Here is a 23643-nt window from a genome sequence, read left to right on the forward strand (position 1 = left end):
GAAAGGTACAATAAACCAACCATTAAGAATCTACAGTCAAAGTGTGTTCCTGGAAGGGGGGAAGAATGGATCAGAAGTGGTGAAGAAAGCATAGTGAGTCAGGTAGATGTGTATTCCTAATCAAAGGATGCATACATTCTTCCTGGTAGAGCATGGTGCTTAAGATGTCATTTTTTTGATCTTTCTCTAATTTATATATATATAAATATCTATATATTAATATATATCTAATATAATTAGATATATATTATCTAATATATATATTTATATATATAAATAATATAGGTTATTCCTGGTTAACAGAAATCGTAGCATGAGATGTCACAACTTCAGTGCTTACAAAATGGGGCATGAGGGAAGTCTGGCTTTTATCTTTTTAAAGCTGGCTCAGGCGTGCTTTAAGTGCAAGCACTTCATAACCATTTCACCCACTAAGTACTTCCTCTTGAGACAGAAAAAAATATTTTGCCTAAGTATGATCTTCATCTAATGTGGTACTTAAGCAGTGCTATGAGCAATTTTTTGAATTTTGGAGGCGGCTTCTAGTTCCAGCAAAACTGAGGTATCTAGCCCACACCTTTTGATGGAGGGAAAGCTGTATGAACATTGGATGGGGTGCAGGTGTTGCTGCTGCTGGAAGGGTGTCCTGGCCTTGGAGGAGGGAGTGGGGCAGGGATGCTCAGTGCCTGCTGGCACAGGTGGTTGTGAGGGACCAGGTGTGGATATCAGGTGTTCTTTTGCAGGGCTGGAGATTATATGGGGGAAATAAAATCATTCAGAGGAAGCAAGTGGAGAGAGGAGAAACTACTTTTCCAAATATGTGCTACACTGCCAGAGACAACACTGAGCTTTGACATGGTTCTGCCTTGAGCTGAACCAAAGCCAGTTCAGAAATGTAGGATTTTTCAGATGTGGATTCTCTTGCTGTTTTTTTCCTGATTCTAGGTTTTTAAGGTTAATTTTGAGTGAATTTCACAGTTACATATTTGGAAACAGTGCAGCCTGGCATGGGCCTACAGTCTGATGCTCTTACTTGGAATTTTGTTCTAGGAGATCTTTTTCTGTGTGCTAACACAGAAAAAAAACCAAAAGGGTAATGGTCCTGAGTTTAAGAGTTTGGGATTGAAGTTAAAAATATTAGGTTTATCAGTATTTTTCTTTTCTGAGAATGCTTTCTGGGGAATATTAGGTTCAGTATAACCTGAGAGTTGGAGCCATGTGTTTAAGCACCTAGTTCAGGAAAAGACCACATTTTTGTCAATATACTTTGGTTTTTCCTCTTCATGTGTTTAATACAGTAATGTTTTTGAGTGCAGTGGTAAAATCAGTTTCTATATAGAGTATAAGGACATGAGAGTTCCTGTGGCTTTGTCTTCATATACATTTATAGATTTCATCTTTATCCTTCATCTCTTCTTTTCACATAATTTTTGTAAAATAGAATGTTACTGGTCTTAAATGTTGATTTTCCAAATGCAAGAGTTGTAGTGCTTGAACTATGTTACACTTGCTCCCTCTCAGCTAAGTGAACCAAATAACCATAGGATTAATTTCTGATTCCTTGCTATTAGTTTTAGAGGGAGCATCAGCCTGTGAACCTGTGAAATACTCATTTTGCCATTTCTGCACTCTTATTAAAGGTGGTGGAAGAACCAGCAAGTGTCTTGCTTGTCTTAGGATTTGTAAAATGAGAACCATATGAATTGTTTCCAGATGTAAATTTATGTTTTGGTTCTTTACCATTTAGGTTTTTACCTGTGAATGGTCATTAGCAGGCTCTTAATTACTTCATTTTTTAAAAGTTATGTAATTGGTATTTTTCTTCACAGGGAGAAGAGAATTTATCCAAAGATTAAAACTTGAAGCAACCTTGAATGTGCATGATGGATGTGTAAGTCACTTGTTGCTTTTTTGTTTGTTAAAAATTGTTAAATTATGATTTTGTTGCCATGGTAATAGTCCCTCAACTTAAAAAGGCAAATATCTTATATTTTTATACTAAAGCTGAGCAGGACCACTCTGCTTGTTGAGATCTACATCTGAATTCTCTTGCTATTTGTTTATTCTTGAACATCTGACGCTTTTACCTTTGAGGCAAAACAAAATCCCAATCCTCTATCTTAATGTTGTGCCTACTGCTAATTGAATTAATCTCTAATTAATCTCTCCTGCCATTTAAACACATTCCTACCTTTCAGTTAGGACTCATCTTAAGCCTTGAAATTAAGTCTTTTTTTTTTTTTTTTTTTTTTGTTGTTAATACTGTGTTGAATTAAAAATGTATTAATGTTTTGAGTGATTTATTTTCCAATTTCAAAAAGCAAATAATCAGGTGCTACATGCTGATTTATAGACAATGAAATAAAAAATAAGTCTTCCTGAAAGGCTTATTTAAATATTAGTATTAATACTAATTTTGAAAGGGGTCCAAATATTTTAAAACATATCCTTTTAAATAAAAGCTTTTACCTAAACTAAGTTCAGGACAAAGAGGCTGCCATGTTACCTTTGAGGATTAGAGCAGAAATTCATGGTTGTTAAAGTATTTGTTGCACAAGATATCTGAAAAATTAAAGTATTCTATAAAAAAATTTAAATGTAAGTGCAGGTTTCATACTTTAACTTGTGTATTTCTAAATCTGCTCAAACATAAAGATTATTCTAGCTTGAGTTGCTTAAACTTTTAATTAATTGAGGAGCAATATAATTAACTAACACAGTAGTAGTTTTAAGGAACAAATGTTGTTAACATCCAGCCTTCTTGAGATCAGAAGTATGATTTTGATGTGCCTGTGTTTTTGTGAATTGGGAAAGTCTGGGAAAGGCCAGGATTAGAATTACTGTATATAAAATGTGAGCTACTTTTCCTGTGCTGACTACATTATAAATTTAATGTTCTGGTACAGATGGTGTTGGTGTAATGACACAAATATATACATTTCTCCTTTTTTTTGTTACAAGAATGATGATGTAAGGTCTCTTTCAACCCAAACAATTCTGTGATTCTATGTGTATTTATTAATTTTTATATTCAAGATTGTAACAGTGATACTTTGCTTCCAAATTTCTTCTCTAAATAATTTTTCATCTCAAATACTTAAGATTAAAATTTTCAAGTTTCTTTTCCTGAAGTTGATTAGGGATTTTTACTTATTTTTTCTTTATTTCTTTATTTCCTTGTAAAAAAAGTAATTTTTCCTATTAAATTAGAATACAAGAAAACAAAATATTTCTTCACTACTTGTTAAAAATTAAGTGACTAATCTCTATTTCAATCATCTGTCTCTGTGTCACATAATAGAAATAGCAGATTGGGTGTTGGCTGTTGCTTGATGTTGATGTTGGTTGAATCTACCTGGTGGATATTTATTTGAAAACTAATATTGATTTGATTGTGTTAGCTTTAAAAGTATGCTTTAACATATGGTCTAACTGTTTTAGAGGGTGGGAAATGCTTTAATTGTAAACTTACAGCATTATTTTCAGGTGTTTAAAATACTTCAGTATTTAAATACTAAATTTGAAAATATGTCTTTAGAAGTTAAATTTGCTCAGAACTCTCCACCTTTAAGGAATGGGCTATTGGGAGATCTTACCTCTTTTACTCTGTGGTCTTTTGCAAGGAATAATCTTTTAAGGCTAACAACCACTCAGTATAATTTCTTACTATTTGTTTTTTAAAAATCTGTGACATAGAAATCAATGAAATTACAATGCTTGTACTGATTAAACTCCTTATTACCATCAGTGGTAATTAGGCTCTTTTATTTTTTTTTTCTTCTTTCCACAGCTGCTGACTCAGCATGCATGTCAAATGTAGGGAATGAATGCCCCATTGTCCTATTAAAAGGTGTTTCTGGGTTTGGTTTTTGGGTTTTTTAATGAAGATGGATGGCAGGAGTGTGGGCTTTTCTTTGGGTGCTGTTTGGTTGATTGGTGTTTTTAAGAACTTTTTCATTGTTCTGTTGAATAAGTTGTGACTTATATTTTCTATATAAAGCATGCTGTGTAATTGGACACGGTGGACAACTTATTTAAGGCAAGAAATTTTTTTACTAATTGAGGATAAAAGTAAAGTCCAAGTTCCTACCTGGTACACAGAGGAGAGATCCTGTGGGAGATACAGCTGTGTGTATAATCATACCCAGGCAGGATATCTGTGAAGAAGGGAATATTCCATGAATTATTTCACATATGCACACTCTTGTAACAGTAATTTTACCACAACACCTTTTTGTTTAAAATCTGAGTAATTTCACCTCAGAGTTCAGGGGCAATTCTCTTTGAAACAGCCCCATTTTCCCCTTGGTTTGAAGACACAGTTTCTAGCAGTAGTGTGAGAAGTAATTGAATTGGTTCTAAAGAATTATTGATGTCTGCCAGTAGCATTATCATCCTTCCAGGGCAGGATTTGCCTCTTTCAACAAGGTTCACATGGTCAAATTCAGTAAGATCATTTGTATGCCAGAACTTGCCATTTTCTCTGTTAGCTGTAAAGGGAGCTTAAGAAGATGAGGAAATATACAGAATTAGGTGAGCTGTTCTGTATGAAGTAATTAAATCCAAAGGAGAAATGTTGAAAGAGAAGCAATTTGGACCAGCAGCGATGAAGTGTGAGGAAAGTAGAGGATAAAGAAACTCTAAAACATATTGAATTACAGTAAAAATACAGCTTATTTTCTTCCTGGTTTGGTCATGTGAAAGCTGAGGAAGGTTGAAATGCAGGGTGTAGATGAAGCATTTGACATGAGTAAATACTGTATTTTGAAATAATTAACTGAAAGAGTAACTTCTCATTTCTATGTACAGGCTTTCAGATCAATAACAAACCAGCATCCTTCATGGCATTCATCTCCTTCAGGATGGCACTTGGGAACAAGTCCTTTTCAGATGTCCTCCTCAAAGCCAGGCTTAAACCAGTACAGGCAGTTTGTGTTTTGTTAGAAACAGTTTCCACCTTGTACTCCACGGATGAAAAGCACTGCCCTTTTTACCCCCTTCTTTGTTTGGGGGATATTCCTGATATTCTGGATATCTACAGCCATTTTTATTTATTTTCTTCTATTTTTGTATTCTGTTAATCTTTTCTGCTCACAAAAGAGTTGATTCTGATGTCATTTTGCATGGAAGTGAGGACTTTGCTTTTTTTGTTTTTTTGAGGATTGGCTGCACTGCCTCCTGCATTGTCGTTAAGGAAAACACAGAGATAGTAAATTTATATGTGACTAATTGACTACTGAATCAAAAGTGCCCACTGACTCCTTGCAAGGCTAGATGAGTGACAAATAAAATTAGATGCAATTAATAATGTGGAGTACTTAATAGAAACAAGCTAATTTCACACCCTTCGGCTTTTCTTACCTTGTTAGTAATTGTCTGTCATTTGTGTTTGATGGATCCTTTCTTCTGGCTCCAACACCCTTTCACAAGGTTTCCAAACCCTCAGAATAGTAACTTACATTATACTTTTAGTTGGCTCTTGAGTGGCAGTGCAGGTAGTACAATATGTAGCTTTTTCAAAATAAAAAGCAATTTTTGAACCTGTCCTTGTTTTACACTATATTTTAGTAGTTTACTACCATGGAATGAGAAGAGAACCTTTTTTAAATCTGTATTTTTTGAGCATCTGTTTTTAGTGATCCATATGCAAATTTATTTGGGTTATTCAGTGTTGGTAGTAGGTTGTACTGAACACTGTGTATATTGCCTGGAAAGTCTCTGAAGAAAACCCAAAACAAGCTTATTTCACTGAAAGACTTTGTTATGCTTCGAGTTATTTGTTGCCAGCAATGCTGAGAAGCTGACTGGGTACAGAATAAAAAAGCCTGCTTAGTTACAGACCTCTAGTAATTTGATTATGTCATTCAGGATTATTTTTGAACCAACTTTGGTCTGGGCAGGGTATATTGAAATTGCTCAACTGAGGCAATTATTGCAATGAAATTGGAATTTTGGAGGAGAATGATTGATGTCTTAGTAGACTTGTGATGCTGCAATTTAGATAATCTCGTCTCCCCTTTGCATCTTCAATGTTTCTCTGCTTTGCTGCCCTTCAGATTTTGGGTTTGTACATAAATACACATATCCACCCCCTCAATTTGTTTAATTTTTTCTGCTAACTTTTCTTTCTCATATCATGACTTTAAAATTTTCAGTAGCTTCCTTGTTTCTTCAGTGTTTTGTTCTTATTTCTATTCCTGTGTTCTTACATTAGCATTTTAGTTTCTTTAGGGCAATGATAATAATACTTTTCTGCCTGAGAGGAAATGTAGATGAAAATAAACATTGTTGAATTGTGTGTTTGCCCTCACTGTAGTGCTGTGCAATGTTTGACAACATTTTAGAGTACAGCCATTGTCAGGACAGGTTATTTCAATGATAGATGGTTCTGGGGGCTAGTTGAAATTGTGGTTCTTGGTGATTGACAGCCAGAGTTATAAAATCATAAGAGTAGCCATGCAAGGTCATACCAAAGCTCAGTGGAGCCTGATAACTTGGCCCTGAAAGTGGCCAGCACATATTTTTGAAGGAAGTTGAGACAGGGCAAGCAGATGGTATTTAATGGGTGTTCTGGATAACGTATCATGCTTTAATGGGTAGATGGAGGTGGAAGCTGCACCTTTGTTTCTGATCATTTTTCATTTCTCTTTGATGAATATGTATATCCTTCCACTTCTCGTGTTTAGTGTGTTCCATAACAAAGATTTCCAGTTTAATGAAAAAGCCATGTGTCATTGGATTGTTTCATTTAAGGCCTCCCATTTCCTGTACTGTCAAGATCCACGAAAAATTATTTTTTACTTTTTCCATGTCGTTCATGTTCTCATAAGCTTCTATCACTTCCCTTCCCTAGAGCAGTACAAGTTATTTGCTTCTTACAATAAAAAGTGTTAGATATCTGTGAGCACCCCAGTAATTCCTTGTCATAATTTCTCTTTCCAAGTGGGCAGTAGTAGAAATGGAGAATATGGGAGCGGGATACGAACCCAAACTGCGTAGCGTGGAACATGTGGGATTGCCATGCATGGGTGTATACCCTGCTCTTCTGTGCATTTCCTAATAAATTTTAACAATATCTGACTGCTGCTGAGCACTGACCTAGCCCTGGCATAGGCATGTTTGTTTAACACCAAGATCTCTCCTCAAGTTCCTCCACCTGAGAATATCAAGGTGATGTTGTCCCTGTGATCCACCTGAAACTGCTAACTCTGATTTTCCAACTAACCCCATCTAAACTTGCCATTAAAAAAGCAACTAGAATGAGTGTATTTATTTAAAAAAAAATATTTTTATTGGGTGGGGTTCAGAGTGAAACATTTGAATTTAAAAAAAAAGACATACGAAAATAATTCAGAACAAAGTGGGTTTTCTACCAACTCTGTAATCCAGTCTGGTACATCATACTAAGGCAGCTGTTCTGCCAACAGAATCTAGCCAGCAGAAAATGGTGATGGCTGCAGTTTGACACTTGAAGGTATTTTAGAGGCTTACTTGAAATAATAATGGTCTTGCATGCAGTCTTTGGTGCTTGTGCATGAGCTGCTGCTTGGAGGATACCTTTTGAGCTTCCTGGATTTTGAGTGCTTTCACAGCTTTGTTTCACTGACACATTATTAAGCACAGTCTTGTAAAAAGGAGAATTGATAAGGAAATGTATTGTAAAGCTCTCCCAGTACAATTCTGTACCTCGCTGTAGGATTCTTCTTTCCCAGCATACTCACACTTTTCAAAAGGGATCTGGGATGGATTCTGCAGTGCTTTTCCCTGAGAAGGTGTGGTCACTGAAAAGCTTGCAAAGAAATGAATGGATGGTCAGAATTTGGATATGGTGAAGATACAAAAACGAGAGCACTGTGATGCCCTCCAGTTCAAATTCAGAGAACTCTCTGTGGAGTAGATTTGGTACATTAAAGCACCTGAGTGTGTAAAATTGTGGCTACTGTGGGAAGCTTAATTTACCTGATGAACTCTTGAGGAGCAGAGGGAGTAATTGAGATGCCGTAGGTGAAGCAGGTGATTCCCTTATCAATTTGTTTTAAAAACACAATTTTTTTTTATGCTAGCTGCTTAGAAATTACATCGTTTCAGTTGAATTTGTTAACTCCTATTTCTGTTGTGTTGGATGAGTATTGGTGGTTAAAATTGAATTAATGTAAGTCTAAACAATTTTTTTTTTTTTATTCATGCAGGTGAATACAATTTGCTGGAATGATACAGGAGAATATATCTTATCTGGTTCAGATGACACTAACCTGGTCATTACTAACCCCTACAGCAGAAAGGTAGGTTTGTTTCTTGCTGCTTGTTAATTTTCAAATAGGATGCAAGTTAGTATTTTCCAAGGCATTAAAAGGTTTTTTCAAAATATCAGTTTTCAGATATTCATTATTATGTGAAAAAAATAATATCATGCACTTCCTAGTGTATATAAATGGGAATAAAATTTCACAGTGCTTTAAAACTTGAAAGTTCTAATCCTTTGTGACACTGGTATTATCCTATTTTACGGTACATGGCCAGGCACAAAGGGAACATGGTCTCACCACAGATTAGTGTCAGGACCAGCAATAGGATTCAGTAATTCTCATGAAATCTTGTAGTCAGATAAACTGTTTCCCTCTCACTTCAGTTTTAAAATACTGTATTTTTTGCTCTGTGTAATGTACTGTATGTAATGTCTTTCTGTGTAATGTTGTTGGGGTGCCAATCTTGATTAAAATAGTTCACTCCAATGTAAAATTACGTTGCCTTGCGTGTGCCTGCAAGTGGATGGAGAATAATTTGTACTGAAATAAGGATTGCAACGCAGCTGAAAGACTCCCAGTAGTGCCAGCTGGCATCCATCAGGTAGTGGCACTGTCCCACACCTTTCTCTTGAAGGAACTGCTGATAGTTTGCTAGAACAGATGCTCTGAGCTGTGTCCTCTCAGAGGTTGACAACCAAACCCCGAGGATATGCTCAAAAATTAAATGTGCAGGAGAAACAGAAGATATGGTGGAAGAGAGTTGGAGCAGAAAATAATAGTTTGCTTTCCTGAAGGGTTGTGGTGTTTTGGAGTGTTGCCTGTGCCTATAGGTAAGGCCCTTTTGCTCACCTCTCCAAATAAGCCAGAGCTTCCAAACTTCATCTCTTCCTTTCAATTATGGTGTCAGCCAGAAAGTTCAGATCAGTATCACTAGATAGGGTTTCTCTTGGACTGGGAGTTCTGCTGGAAAAGTGGTATCCAAGACAGCTGTGAAGTGGATGATGGATATATTCCAAAGTGAGTGTTGGTGGAGTGACTTGCAGAGGAAGAATTTTTTGTGCACATAAAGGATGTTCAATGTTATTTGTTGTGCAGAGTTCATCTTAATATCCTGTTATGGGACAGTTGCTCATTATACAATTTTTAAATTAAAATATTGTAATATTTTAAAAGGTGCTGCTTTATGCTTTCATGGGATGGTTTTTCACACCTATTGTGTACCACTTCTCTACTTAAGCCTAATGAGGAATATGGGCAATGTTTTGTTTTCTTTTTTTATTTTTCACAGTTAGCTGAGTTTTTTATTTTTTGTAACAGCAGAGGAGAAGATGATTTTTTAAATTATTTTTTCCCCAATGCAAATGTAATTATAAAACAGCAGGTACCAGCAAGAAGACTCAATAATCAGTGTTATTCCTGAAATGTACTAGAGATGTGATTTTTAATGAGTGTTAAAATTATGTTAGCTTGATTTTTTCTGGCTTGTGTAAGAGGATCTATACAGGAAAAGGCAGCAAATTGGTATCAGAACTGTGTTGTAATTCTGTCATCTTGGCAAATATCCTTATTACCATATTTTCTGTTATTATCTAGGTAGAGTAGCAAAAATAGACTTCAGCCATCAATATTTTGTATCTTTCAGAATATGCAGATACACTGTTAAACTTTAGTGGGAATTATTTAAAAGGTGTGAAATAGCATATCTGAACTGTTAGTCATGAGCTGCTACTGACAGAGAAACTTCATTTGCAAAACACTTTCTTTGATTAAGTTAATTGAGTGGAAATTTGGAAGTAATTTTCATACTGTAAACAACTTGGTGAGTATTTCTTTCCTAATGGGAATGGTGAAAATGCAATTTGATTCAAATGCTGCAGATGGGGGAGATAAGAATATAATGTTTACTTGTTCACAGGAAAGCATGTGGAGGTTTTTTCAGTTTTGGTGAACTAAGTATGTGAGGAAGGCTAAAGAATCACCACAAAGTGTTTAAAATCAGCTGCGATGGTGAAGTAAATCATATGTCTCTCTGCTTTAATGTATATGAATGAGAGTCTAAGTCAAGTCCTGGTTTATTGCCCTGTATAATCAAGTTCTTAAGTGTTTATTTATTTTTGGCTAGTTTCAAAACATTCTTCCTTATAAACATCACTTCTCCTTTTTTAGTGAATTTAAGAGTAACATCAATTTTAAAGGCTTGGATTGCAGTGCCTTATTCTTCTTGGCTTACAATATCCCAGATCTTCTAAGTCTCTCCTCACTGACATGCTGAGTGGCTGCACCATCACCCTGACTAATGTTTCACTTTGAGAAACCTGACGTGCTCTGGAACCAGCATTGCAAAAACAAAGCTGCAGCTGCATTCCAGCCCTTGTATTTTGCAGAGTACTTCATGCAAATGCCTGACCAAATCTCTCTTGTAGAACCACGTTGTTCTTAGAATAAATTTGGTGTAAAGACAGCTTCTCCGTTCTGTTGTGCTGAACTGTAGGTCCCTGGCAGCCTGTTCATAACTGGTATTTCACAGTCTTGAGTTTTTTCCATTTTTAGTTTCTTGGGAAACACTGACCTGCTGCAGCCTCCTTTTTTCCTTTGTTCTTCAGGTTCTCACAACGATTCGCTCAGGACACAGGGCCAATATTTTCAGCGCAAAGTTCCTGCCATGCACCAATGACAAACAGATTGTTTCTTGTTCCGGAGACGGAGTCATTTTCTACACGAATGTTGAACAGGATGCAGAGACCAACAGGCAATGCCAGTACACCTGCCACTATGGGACTACCTACGAGGTACCTCGTCAAGTAAATGATAATTTTAAGATGGGTAAAATACATGTCTTATTGTGTCGTGTCCCGAGATTTTAACCAGACTGCTGAAAACTTTTTTTTAGTGCAGTGAGAGTTACAGAACTTTTCTTCTGTCTTTTTTGAGTTGCTTTTTTTTTTCCTTTTAAAAAGTAGGCTTGAGCAGAGAAATGTGCTGTCTAAATTAAATTGAGAACTTTGCAAAAAGTGGTGCTGTTAAGACCACTTTGCAAATATGAATTCACCTTCACTGAATGAACGTTCTGCAGAGCAAAACAGATTTAAATTGAGATCTGAATTTCTTCCTGAAGTAGGTTGGGGGGAGGGGGAAGTGACTGTTTTGCATTTTTATTTTTATTCTTCCCCTCCTGCCCCTTACCTCTTCCCTGAACTTTTCAGCAGTTTTGTGACTTTTTCACAATTTAGATCCTTCTAAGAAATGCTTAGTTCAGCATGTGTGAACAACTTAAGCTGAAAAATGGGTTTACAGTTGTAGGTAATTTTTCTATTGTGTATTCTAGTTAACTCTTTAGGTGTAAATTCAGCCACAGTCTTTTCAGTCCTCCATTAGAAGTTTTGTTCATATAAATTAGGCAAGTGAGGAAGCAAGTGTTACTTAAATTAGGAAAATAGAAAGATTTATTGTTTTATCTGCTTCTTTTAAATAACAGCAGAAGCTGCTGCTTGCAAAACTTACTGTGCTTAAAATAGAAAGAATTGTAATTTTTTGGTAGGTTATAAATGTTCCTGTTTCTTTCACTGTTTATTTGTTGGGGCTTTTTTAATACTACCGCAGTACACGCACAGGGGAAAAAAATCCCAAATCCATTGGTTTTTTTATGCATTCAGCTCAGATTTCATAGCAAGCTTTTAGATCTCTTTCATTGCATGTTAAATGAACAAAATATTTAAATACTCCTCATAAAAAGAATTGGAGTGTGTGAAAAAAGAAAGTGGCTGAAGTACTGCCAGAGTTAATTTTTGTTCCTGTAGTAAAGGTGTCCTTATGGTTGTAATTACACCAATTACATTTCCCTGCTATACTGCACCATCAAAATGGTCTTACTTGGGATGATTTTTATTCAACAATAATGTTAACAAAGAGGGCATTATAGTTGTTTTGAATGACAGGAGTGTGATACAGTTTTGCTGCTTTTAAACACTGTTAATGGAAGGAATATCAAAACCTCTATATGACACTGGCTGTTTTAACAACTCTGTCTCTTTATGAAGTTAATTTTCTTATCCTGTTTTGCACTGAGGTTGAGAGGTTCCTGGAGTGAGGAGATAATTTCTAAAAATTTTTATGGTACTGCCCAGCTGCATGTAACCACATCATCATGTTAAATATAGAACTTTGACTCACTGGATTCTCTAAATAACAAAAGCTAAAAGCTGCCCCTGAGGTACCAATTCTAAATTTGAATGTGGTTTGGATTTATACAGCTCTTGGAGGTTGTGGCAGTTCAAGGCATTGCAAAAACATGAAACAGAGGAATGTGGGAATTGGTGTAGATCATTGTAAACTGTGAGATAGTTGTACAATTGTTTTTACTTCTGAGTGAGAATAGAGTAAGTAGAGGGAGAGGCTCTTGAGACATGTTTCTGAAGAATTTTTTGTTTGTACAAGACCTTGACAAGTTTGTTTTTCCTCAGCCAAATCTTTTCTTTATTGCCCTTCATGTGAATTGCATTTCAGAAGGAGAATGTACTTTTATAAACACATCTTACTTTCTTGTTTTAAATACAGTGAAGTGATCATATAGCTATACACTTTTAAAGTTAAGTAGCAAACAAAATTTTAGTTAGTAAAACCAATTATATATATATATTTATAATGTGTACTTGTTGAACTTAAATGTAGTAATATTGACTCAATTATTGGAGCTTGCACTTCTCCATTTCTCTGGTTTAGTGCTTATGAAGTACTTGGGATGTCTTTGAACACTGGACATAAAAGTTGCCATGTGCAAGTTATATTACATGTATAGGGTGAAATAGCATCAGTGTGAACAAAAATAAAACACAGCTTCTAGAAATAAGAGCTTGTCATGTTCAGCAACATTATTTGAGCAAAATATTTTCACTGAAAGCTCTGCTAAATGCTGGAAGAATTTAGTGGATTGAAGAACAATTGCTAACTTCTATAACTATTCAAATAAAGTTAATTTGAATGAAATAGGTAGTGAAAAACAGTCTTCAATATATTACACTGATATATTGAGGAATAGTGGTCATAGCTCAGAAGTTTATTGTTCTATTGGTATTCAAACCATGGCTTTGTTCTGCAAGTTAGATTTCTTATTTGGCACAGCAAGCATTGTCTCAGTTACTGTGCTGAGCCTTACAAGAGAGGCTGAAGCCTTCAGCTGTTACCTTTGTGACCCCATTGCAGGTAGAGAGATTTGCATAAGTTACTTTTATTAAGAATTTGGGGAAGTGGAGGTGAGAACTCATCTCATTTAAAATGTTAAAGAATCACTCATGCTCTGTGTTCCATGAATGTGTTACACTATTAACCATTGTTGTTGCTTTATAAATTTCTATTGACAGTAGCAGGAGTGTAGGAAAAGAAAAATACTGCCACAACATTCTCTGTTTTCTGTTCTAAGAGACAGAGTGTAAGTAAACTGGCATTTCCTGTGCATTCACTGGCCTGTGGAATTCAGGTCATATTTAACATTATGGTCACTTGCTTTTTTATTTTGTCTTGAGGAGGCTTTGAGTGAAGCCATTTATTTGAGACTCCATCTGAGTTGTCCCTATAGCTGGAGAAGGCCTGAGCTTAGAAAAATGACTCAGTACAGTGCTCTCTCAAAATTAAAAAATTGCAGTGAGGAGGTAGCTTGGTAACAGCCTTTAATGCAGACCTGCTGCAGGGAACTACCTAGGATGTAAAGGAATAGCCCAATGGGAATAAAAGGCATTTAGTATTTTCAAGGCATTCAGACTTCTAAGGACTTTGTAATTGTCTCCTATTACTTGGTAGAGAGTAAACAGAGCTTTTGTTGTTGCAGCAAATTGATAAGTTATCTGAAAAATGATTGCAGTAAATGTATGTTGTGCATTAAAAGATAATAGGAACAACTGTAAGCCTTGACCTATGGATATTTAATCTTACGTGACATTTAAAAGTTTCCTTTGACTTCAAGAGTTCAAAACTTTTCTAGAAAATGAGGAAACATCATCAGTTTTTCAATTTTTCGCATTACTTCACTGGAAAGCTTGACTTGAGTCCTAACTGCCTTACTGCTGCTCCAAGTATTGATGCTTTTCTTTTTAAACTAGTGCTATTTATTTCTGGAGGTATTAATAACCTTTTTTTTTTTTTTTTTGTCTTTTGAGCAGGTTATGACAGTACCAAATGATCCCTACACTTTCCTCTCTTGTGGTGAGGATGGCACCGTGAGATGGTTTGATACTCGCATCAAAACAAGTTGCACAAAGGAAGATTGTAAAGACGTAAGAATGAAACCTTTTATTAAAGATTATTTTATTAATGGTAATTATAATAAGTAAAATAGGAATAAAAATATTTTAATAAAGATTACCTAAATGTAGAGCTGTGCATCACACAAACACATGATATGAATTCTGGTCAAGCTTTTAGAAATAATAGATTTCAAGGTCTTTGGTAGAAATGGCAGTATGTTTCCCAAGAAACAAAGTTTGGGCAGTCTTTTTTCACTTTTCTTTTTTAATTTTAATATCTCCTTTGGCATTTTTTTATTTTGTTAAAAGTTATTTTATAAAAATGCTGTGGTGTGAAGCTTCAGATATAGTAGAAAAAATTGTTAAAATTGAATCTTTTAATCTGGTTTACATTAATAATAGAGAGTGCAAAACTGGAAGCAAAAAATGAGCCTTGAGAATCACCTACAGCCTTGTATTCTTGAGCATCCTTTGTCCCTCTGTAAGAAAAGATTTGGTAATGAATTATATTAGATTACTGGTATTCCCAGTGTTTGAATTTTAGCAACAATATTCATATTGAATTGGAACAAAACTACTGAAGTATGTATTGCTAGTCTTGATTGATTTTGTTCAGCCTTGTGCACGTGTACCAGTTCTAGGGGTTTCTTTCGTTTTTCCCCCCTTTGCCCAGTTATCTGCCTGTAGATGGAACCTCTTCTGATCCTTTAATTGATTTAAATTGTTTCTGCATATTTAGTACTCTTCCACCTCCACAGTTACTGTATTTCCAAGAAAATCCAAGGTGCAAGGTAGTTTATAAGTCTGTAATTTTTAGCTTATCTATTTTTAAATGTTCCTGTGTTTTTGTTTTGGTTAGGTTTCTTTTTCAGTTGTACTGGTACCAGTTTTCTTTCTCTGGTAGTTTTCCTTCTTTGCAGTGGCTTTTCTGATAACACTATGATCTGTCTTTACAGGCCAGACCTATTTTCTCAAAATCTCCTTGACTAAGGGAGTGGCCTGTGTAGTGAAACAAAGCAAAACAAAAAAGAATTGTACTTCAAATGTTCAGAGCTATTATTTCAATGCTGCATTTTTGTGTGTTCCAGGATATTTTAATAAACTGCCGTCGTGCTGCCACCTCTGTTGCTATCTGTCCACCCATCCCCTACTACCTGGCTGTAGGCTGTTCTGACAGCTCAGTGAGGATCTATGACAGGAGAATGCTTGGCACAAGGGCAACAGGTAGGAGCCACGCTGTGCAGTGAGCATTTCTACCCACTGGCAGTGCCAAATTCAGGTTATTTTCAAAATAGGTGGTGAATGACTAAAGTGTAACACTGCAGAAATACAGCTTCCTTCTCTGGGAACTATGGTTTGTAATTATAGTCATTTTACTCTAATATTTGCCAATGCAGAAATCTTCAAAGTAAACCTAATCTCTTCATGCATCTCAGAATGCATTGTGTACTGAATGCAGAAAAGGACATTTTGTAATGTCTCTTGTTTTGTCTTGAATCGTGTGATTCCAGGATTCCAAAAAGCCAGGAATTGCAGCCTCCAGTGCTCCACCTGAATTTTAATTAACTTCTTGTCTTGTACTCTACTGTGCTGGAACTTGATACTTCTTATGGGAGGAGATCTTATGAACTCCATAATATCCTGCACTGTGCTTGCCTTTGCAGTAGTTACTGCTGTACCTAACACAATTTCACTGAAAAGCTGCAGATTCCTCATGTGAGAGCTGGCATGCTTACCTAAGGATTTTATTGAAAAATTTCATGTGCACAAAAATGTGTTATGTCACCTTAGCATAGCTCTTGGTTATAATGTATGGTAAGTGTTTGGGCACATAGGAATTTATAATACAGCTGTGACATTCATGTCAATAAGCAGTGGCACAAAATCTGTCATCTGGGCAGCATTTTCCTGTTGAGGACTGCGGTGGAAAAGAAAGGGAGCAGTAAAGATCACTAAACATAAAAATATCCCTCTCATCAGGTTGACATTCTATAGGAGTTCTCCCTTTCATCACAGTGGTTAGCAAAATTCTGTGAGAAGTGCCTGGGAACAGATTCTGACTAAAATGTCCTCTGTGTGTGTTTTAGTATTGTAGAGTACAGGAATAACATGAATTTGGCCTGGAGAGCAAAAGAGAGAAAAATAAAGATTTTGAAGACTGTTTTTTTAAAAATAGTGGTATGGTGTTCTGTTGCTTGTTTGGGGTTGTGTGGAGTTTTTTTTTTTTTGTTTTGTGGTTTTTTTTTTTTGTTGTTTTTTTTTGTTTTTTTTTTGTTTTTTTTTTTTTTTTGTGTGTTTTTTTTTGTTTTGTTTTGTTTTTTTTTTTTTTTTTTGTTTTGTTTTTTTTTTGTTTTTTTTAAGAGGTTAATTATTCTGTGTCCAGTAAGCAAACTTGATTTTCATTCAGTCATTTCTGCCATGTAGCTGACAGTTAACATGCCAAATGAAGAGGTTTTGGAACAGTCTGGTTTTCTCAGTGTTAGAGCTTCTTATAGGTAACTTTTATCTGCTCACAAACTTGTAATTATAGAATTTAAGATTGTTTTAGTGTTTGGATTGGAGGTGAGTGATCAGGAAAGCATGATAAATCCAATGTAGTGTATAGTTCTTCAGTTTCAAAGTGACAGTGTTATTCTGTTTCTGCATTTTTGAAGTGAGTGTTATTCTGTTTTAAAGAAAAATTAGTATTTTTTTAACAAATTGTGTAGAAAAGAGATGTCTGATCTAAATTTTCAAAGTTTCATGTAAGGAATTTCTTTCTCATTTGTGTGTAGATATATATTTGCATTATTTTGTGGTTATTTTGTTTTGTGGTTTTTGCTTCTAAAAATTCCATTTGTGCCACATTTGACAGATAGCTTCCATACAACACCATGTGGTGGGTATGTGAGACATTTAGATATCTCTGTGTGCGTTTTCAACTTTTGTTTTTTGTAATGTACATAGAATTTGTAAACAAAAATAATAAAGACTTGTAAAATCTGATATATGTCATTCTCCAGATCAAAATTATTGCAGAAACTACAGGATACGTAGTTTTTCCCTGATTATCTTTTGTTGGATGCCAAATAAGGGGTTTATTGAAGCTGTTGAAAATTTGCAATAGTAAGTGGGTAATTCTTTTCTTCCTCTTCTCTTTCCCCACTCTTTTTTTTTTTTTTTTTTTTTTAAATCAAGGGAATTATGCTGGCAGGGGCACTGTTGGAATGGTGGCACGTTTTGTCCCTCCTCATCTCAACAACAAATCCTGCAGGGTAACATCCCTGTGTTACAGTGAAGATGGCCAAGAGATCCTTGTGAGCTACTCCTCAGATTACATTTACTTGTTTGATCCTAAGGATGACACAGCACGAGAACTTAAAGTCCCTTCTGCAGAAGAGAGAAGGGAAGAGGCAAGTGATTGATGCCCTCCTTTAATATTTTATGTTTTATAACTTGCAGCACACAAGAAATACTATCAGTTGTGTTCCCCTTTAATGTAAAAATAACGTTGCTGGTCATAGACTGAGGTGTGACAAGTAGATTGTCGCAAAAAATGTGTATTTTTAATATTTATTTATGTATTTATTTTTAATATTTTGCCACTCGGGTTTTCTTTCTCATCTGATTTCCCTCTCTTGGGGATGAGAAGGCATCTGCCTGAACCCTGGGGCATCAGACCAGCAAGGGTGGCAGTCACTCTGTGTTCTGTTATTTTTCATGCCATGACAAGCATATTCCTGAAATCAAATGTTAATGCTCATTGGTAAAAGTTATCATTTCCTGGCAGACATGAGAGAGTACAAGATGTTTAGATCAAGGAGGTGAGCCACTATTACTGAGCAGGATTAAAATTTTCAAAACTCAAGCAGTTGTTAATTATCAGCTCAATTACAATGATGTTGACCCTTCCAATCTAAATTTTCTGATCAATATTTTAAAAATGCCTTTAATTGCAGTGAAGTTGTTGCTGTCTCTCCCTGCACTCTCCCAACCATCCACTGCTTTTTCCTCTGGTGTTTTGCTCGCCCTTTCACAAACTCTGAATCTTGAGATCCTCATCTTTAGTCTGAGGCCACAAGGGAGTTCTCAATGAGTTGTCAGCATCCCGCTGTCCTCACCTGCAGGATCAATGTGATGATCATAATGATGATTTCTCTTTCCTTTCCTTTTTGCTGTGAGAAGTGTGATGTTGACATTTCCTTCCTCCTTTTTCTTAGAATCTGTTTGGAACCATTTTTAAAAGTTCTCCAACACATTTTACGTTATGTGTTTTCTTAGTCAGGAATACAGTCAGGAATTTTGCTTTTAAATGCTTATTCTTTGTCCTTGTTATCCCTAAAAATGTTATTGCTTGAGTATTTTTATTTCACCCTGGCTTTAAGCTGTATAGAGTAGAAGAAATGTAAAGACTTCTTCTGAAATCTGCTGGTGGAGTCATGAAAGTCAAAACTTTGATACGCTTTCACCACGGGGCATTTAGTTTAAAATTGTCAGCAGTTTCTGGGTTGGTTGGTTGGGGTTTTTTGGCTTGGTGGGTTTTTTTTTTTTTTTTTTTTTTTTTTTTTTTTTTTTTTTTTTTTTTTTGGTTGGTTGGTTTCTTTATTTTTGTTAAGGTCAGAAATATCCAGCCAATACACTTGACTTCAAACTCTGACCTGCCTTTCTAAATGAGCAAAGCACTCTCTATTTCTCTTGAAGTTGCTGAAAATAATACCACCCATTTAGTGATTGTTTTATACTTCCTGCTGTAAAAAAAGTGCTATAAAAACTAAAAAGAAAATAGGTTAAAAAATAAACCGAAGTTTATTTGCGTAAAATGTTTTTTTTTTCATGTCTGATTTTTTTTCCTTTTCCTCAATTACAAATCCACATTTCATTAAACTGAAACTCATAGTTTTTAATGTGAAGAGGTGAATATTTCTGCAGAATTCAGGGTGAATTTAAGAAAACCATAATCATTTTTGGCCACTATAGAAAGATTCAATTAACATGAAGTTAGTTTAAAATAAAAGCTGCATTAGTTCTGGGAATCATTTATTCAGGCTGTTAAAACTAAAACTCGTGCATTTTGTTGGTAAATGTGCTTATTCATGGTTAGTCTGAACATAAGGCTGGCATTCTGTGTTTTGGTGACAGATAAGAATTTAGGTGACTTAAGAAAATAGAGATTTATATTTAGGCTTAGAATCCTGTACTGTAGAACATGAATAACTGTGTGATGCTTTTCTCTTTTTTTCTCTCCCCCAGTTACGTCAGCCTCCCGTTAAACGTCTGCGGCTCAGAGGGGATTGGTCAGACACTGGGCCAAGAGCAAGGCCTGAGAGTGAGAGAGAGAGAGATGGTAAAAGCATTTGATGGGGGGTTGTTGTCTTTGCTGCTGTGTTTTGTTGGGTTTTTGTTTCAGTTTGGGTTCTTATCTTGCTTTGGTTTGGGTTTCATTTTCCAGTTTTTCTGAAGTATTCCCAAAATACATGCTTCAGATTGTCCTTGTTTTAACAATCAGCCAAGCTTTAAGATGGTTTTCTTAGAGTTTAGCACAGAGCTGCTCTTGTAAAAGGATTTTTAAAATTGAAAATATTGAAAATATTCTTACCAGGAAAATTATATTGTTTCATTTATACTGATGTAAGTAAAGGAGAGCTTTTTTTTCATTGTAATTGCTCAGGGACTAACACCAGCACTTATTTTTTTCCCAGTCACACCTTATATGCAATCACAATTACAAATGAAGTGTTCTTTAATGGTTACATTAGGGGACTGGAATTCAAAGCAATAGGGTTCTAATATTATACTTTTCATTTTTATGTCATTTAGTAACACAGGGTGGCTAATTTTTATGCTTATATTTTCATGTTTATAATAATTTTAAAATCTCAATTGCTTGAGATTTTAGTAAAAAAATAATTTCCAAAGCTATGTTTGTGAATCAAAAATTGGGATACCAAAGCGGGGCAGAGCCTTTTTTGTCACTCATCTTAATTTTCAGCTAATAATGTGTTTCTGTTTAAATCTGACAAGTTGTGGGGTTCCATGTATTTGACTCCAGTTCCCTTTAATCTTCCTCCCTTTTCTGCCTACAGTTTCCAGATTTTCTGTGCTGTTGTTCTTTCCCCAGGCTAGAATAGAAGTGTCTAGGATTCTGCACCTGACACAGGCAGTAGGAGATATTGTTTTGGGAGGGAACATGAGCCTGCCCTCTTACCTTAGTCTGTCTTTTTGCTCCTCCAGTATTTGGAATTACTGGATTAGAAACACTGGGGGGGTGTGATCCCATCTGCTCCTTTACAATCTGCATGTGGTTCTGTTGCCTGTGGGCTTCTGAAATCCTTTTTTTGAATATGATGATAATATTCCCTCCCTATGGCATCCTTAACCACCTTTAGTCTGTGTTGCAATTCCATTTTTCAAGGTCAGAGCTGCTCTGCTTGAGCCTACAGGAGGGGAATGAGGGATCCCAGCAGAGGGTCAGAGACCTGTACTGTGGAAATGGGGATAGACAGGGGCATTGGGAACAGGCTGAAGGAAATGTTTCTTGTGGGAGAAGGGGGGTGAGGTCTCCATTCCTGGAAGAAATGAGGGAGGGGAAAGGAACTTTTTGGTAAACTTGTAGATAAAACTTCAGCACCACTTGTTCTACAGGGGAGCAGAGTCCCAATGTCTCTTTGATGCAGAGGATGTCAGACATGCTGTCAAGGTGGTTTGAAGAAGCCAGTGAAGTTGCACAGAGCAATCGAGGACGAGGAAGATCACGGTCCAGAGGTGATTTCCTTCTTTTCAACAACAGAAATTGTGTTTATAGTGGATGTGCAGGCTTGGAATATCAGCCTTTCCTAGGTGTAAATAAAATTTTAGTGCACTGAAGAACTGAGCACATTTGTTTGCCATAGGAATGATAGTGCAAAGGGATCTTTAGAGGCAGAGTAAGTTTACTTTTGAGCTCTTTTTCTTGCTTTTTTTTTCTATTTTTAATCAAAGGTGGGACTAATCGGACTGATGCTCCTGCTGCTAATAACATGGCACCTAGTAGAGAATCAGAAACTGCAATGGAAGTGGATGGTTCTGAACAGCTTCCATCATCTTCCTCTTCTACCATGTCAGCTCAAGCTCCTTCAACATCATCTTCGACAGAAAGTCCCCCTTCAACTTCATTGCTGTCCTCTCCTGATAATGAGCAAAGGCCTTCTTTTGGGGCCTCAACTCAGCCTGTGCTGCATCAGTCTGGTGAGAAGAAATCCATCTTGTCATTGTTTGTGAAAAATAAGAAACAATTCTCTTTTAGGATATTTTGGGTAATTGATCTCCATTTGTTTTCTTCTTTGTGCATCTTTAATGAGACTTAGGTGTTTTATAGTTACCTAGTGCTGGCAGCTGTGGTTTAAAGAAAGAGTAAAATCATCAACTCTATACCTTTGTCTGAAAAAGAAATTTGCAAGGGGATCACCAGTATTTTGAAGTAGAAATAAAAACCTTTTGCTTATTTTTTCTGAACTTACTGTTGTCTTCATGGAGTGTAGTGACATCTTGCCCTCTTGCACTGGGATTTGGCTGTAGCAGCATCAGTGCAATGAATAGCAGAACCTCTGCCTGTTAAAATCAGGGGAGGTAGGGGATGTCTCCTTCAGGAGGAACCTCCATCCTCAACATTTCAGAGTCAGTATCTATCATATTAAACATAATTGCTTCAAGCTATGGCACTGGAACTTTGTTGGTGTCAAAAAGATAATGCACCAGAGAGAATTTCTGGAATTGTGATGCATTTTCTAGGCTGCATTTTAAGCAATCTGTGCTGACCAGAAAAATATTTTTCTCTGAATCTACTTGAATTTCTAAGCAAAAGTTTATTCTGCTAGCATGAAGCTGAAGTTATTTCTTAATCCAGCTCTTTCCTAAGAGTTCTTCTTTCTCAGTGTTACTTTGGACTTCAGAATATATTTAGTTTTGAAAGGGGTAGTGATGGTTGGTTGACAGACAATGGATACTTTCTAATTTGCTGTATAATATTTGATAGATTCTTTGGCTATATCTAAGCAGGGTGTCAGATTGGCAGCTTAAAATTGTCTACAGGACTCATGCAGGCATAAATGTAGTGCAAGGCATTTGCACACCTAAGAAGCATCCTGGTTCAGAAGCAATGCAAAAGAGACACTGGAGTGACTGTAGAACAAGTTTTTGGGTAACATGTGTGAGTTCAGGAAGAGGGGAAGCTCCTGGGCAGAGGAGCTGTGAATGAGCAGGCTGCATTGGGAATGTCCATTTTGCAATGTTTATGTACCCTGATAACCCGTGGCTCTGCTCAGTTGTGAGATTTTATTTACTCACAGTCTGTAGTCTGTAAATCTATCTGCAAACACTGCCCTCTGCATCAAGATTCCCTGAGCTTGTTCACCTGCACTTAAAGGTGACAGGAGAGGGAAAGTGCTAATAGGAGTAGTTTAAATACAGTGGGGCTTAGTAGGAAGTCCAGACAGAAGTGTGTTGTAAGAAGTGGGTGACTGGGGAGGCATTTTGGAAGGTGGAAGAAGGAAAAATGAGGTTTTCAACCACAGTTTTGTGTAAAGTCATGGCAGATACAAATTTAAATATTGTAGCAGAGTCAGCAAATGAAGGATGCGTTTTCAGGAAATGACATCTTTAGAATCAGAGCATGAATTCCTAACCCAGGCCTGTAAACAGCTTTCCATAAATAATTTTTACACTCAACATAGGCATTCATGGTAATCCTGTGTTTGAAATCACAATACCTTTGCATTCAAATTTATTGTTGGTTTGGTGTTCCAGAAAATGTGTCGTGTGGTGAGCATTTGAGCTTCTATATCTGAATTACTTTTTAAAGTATTAAGAGATTAAGTACCTGTTCAAAATAGTCAGTACAGAAATGGTTTAGTGCTGGATCTTGGTTGCACAGACTTCTTTAGCAGAATGTGTATTCTAGAAGTTTAAACATTTAAGTTACAATTAAACAAGAAAATCAGTGCAAAATCTCAGTAGCCTGTTACTGCCAGACCATTTGAATAATTTTTTATATATGTTTACAGTGAGAAAAATTGGTGGAGATTGTCATGCTTGTCACTAAGGAAAAATACAACAAATTTATTTTCTTGCCCTGCTTGGGCCATTTAGCGTAAAACTGTATATTAGTTATAAAATGATGATGTTTTAAGCCACTAGTAACATCAGGT

The 23643-nt window shown here is 36.0% G+C and overlaps 1 protein-coding gene across 4 annotated transcripts in view; it reads left to right on the forward strand.

Annotated features, from left to right (window-relative positions):
* DCAF6 (DDB1 and CUL4 associated factor 6) overlaps positions 1 to 23643 on the forward strand; it is a 76050-nt gene that overhangs the window by 14411 nt on the left and 37996 nt on the right. For all 4 annotated transcript variants that reach the window (XM_053970747.1, XM_053970744.1, XM_053970745.1 and 1 more), the window contains exons 2-10: positions 1830 to 1891; positions 8190 to 8282; positions 10850 to 11035; positions 14399 to 14512; positions 15571 to 15706; positions 17660 to 17874; positions 19712 to 19805; positions 21104 to 21223; positions 21440 to 21685. In XM_053970747.1, the coding sequence (XP_053826722.1) occupies positions 1830 to 1891; positions 8190 to 8282; positions 10850 to 11035; positions 14399 to 14512; positions 15571 to 15706; positions 17660 to 17874; positions 19712 to 19805; positions 21104 to 21223; positions 21440 to 21685 (1266 nt within the window). The remainder of the gene's footprint in view (positions 1 to 1829; positions 1892 to 8189; positions 8283 to 10849; positions 11036 to 14398; positions 14513 to 15570; positions 15707 to 17659; positions 17875 to 19711; positions 19806 to 21103; positions 21224 to 21439; positions 21686 to 23643) is intronic.

This window comes from Vidua macroura, chromosome 2, assembly GCF_024509145.1.
Source record: "Vidua macroura isolate BioBank_ID:100142 chromosome 2, ASM2450914v1, whole genome shotgun sequence".
NCBI classification, from domain to species: domain Eukaryota; kingdom Metazoa; phylum Chordata; class Aves; order Passeriformes; family Viduidae; genus Vidua; species Vidua macroura.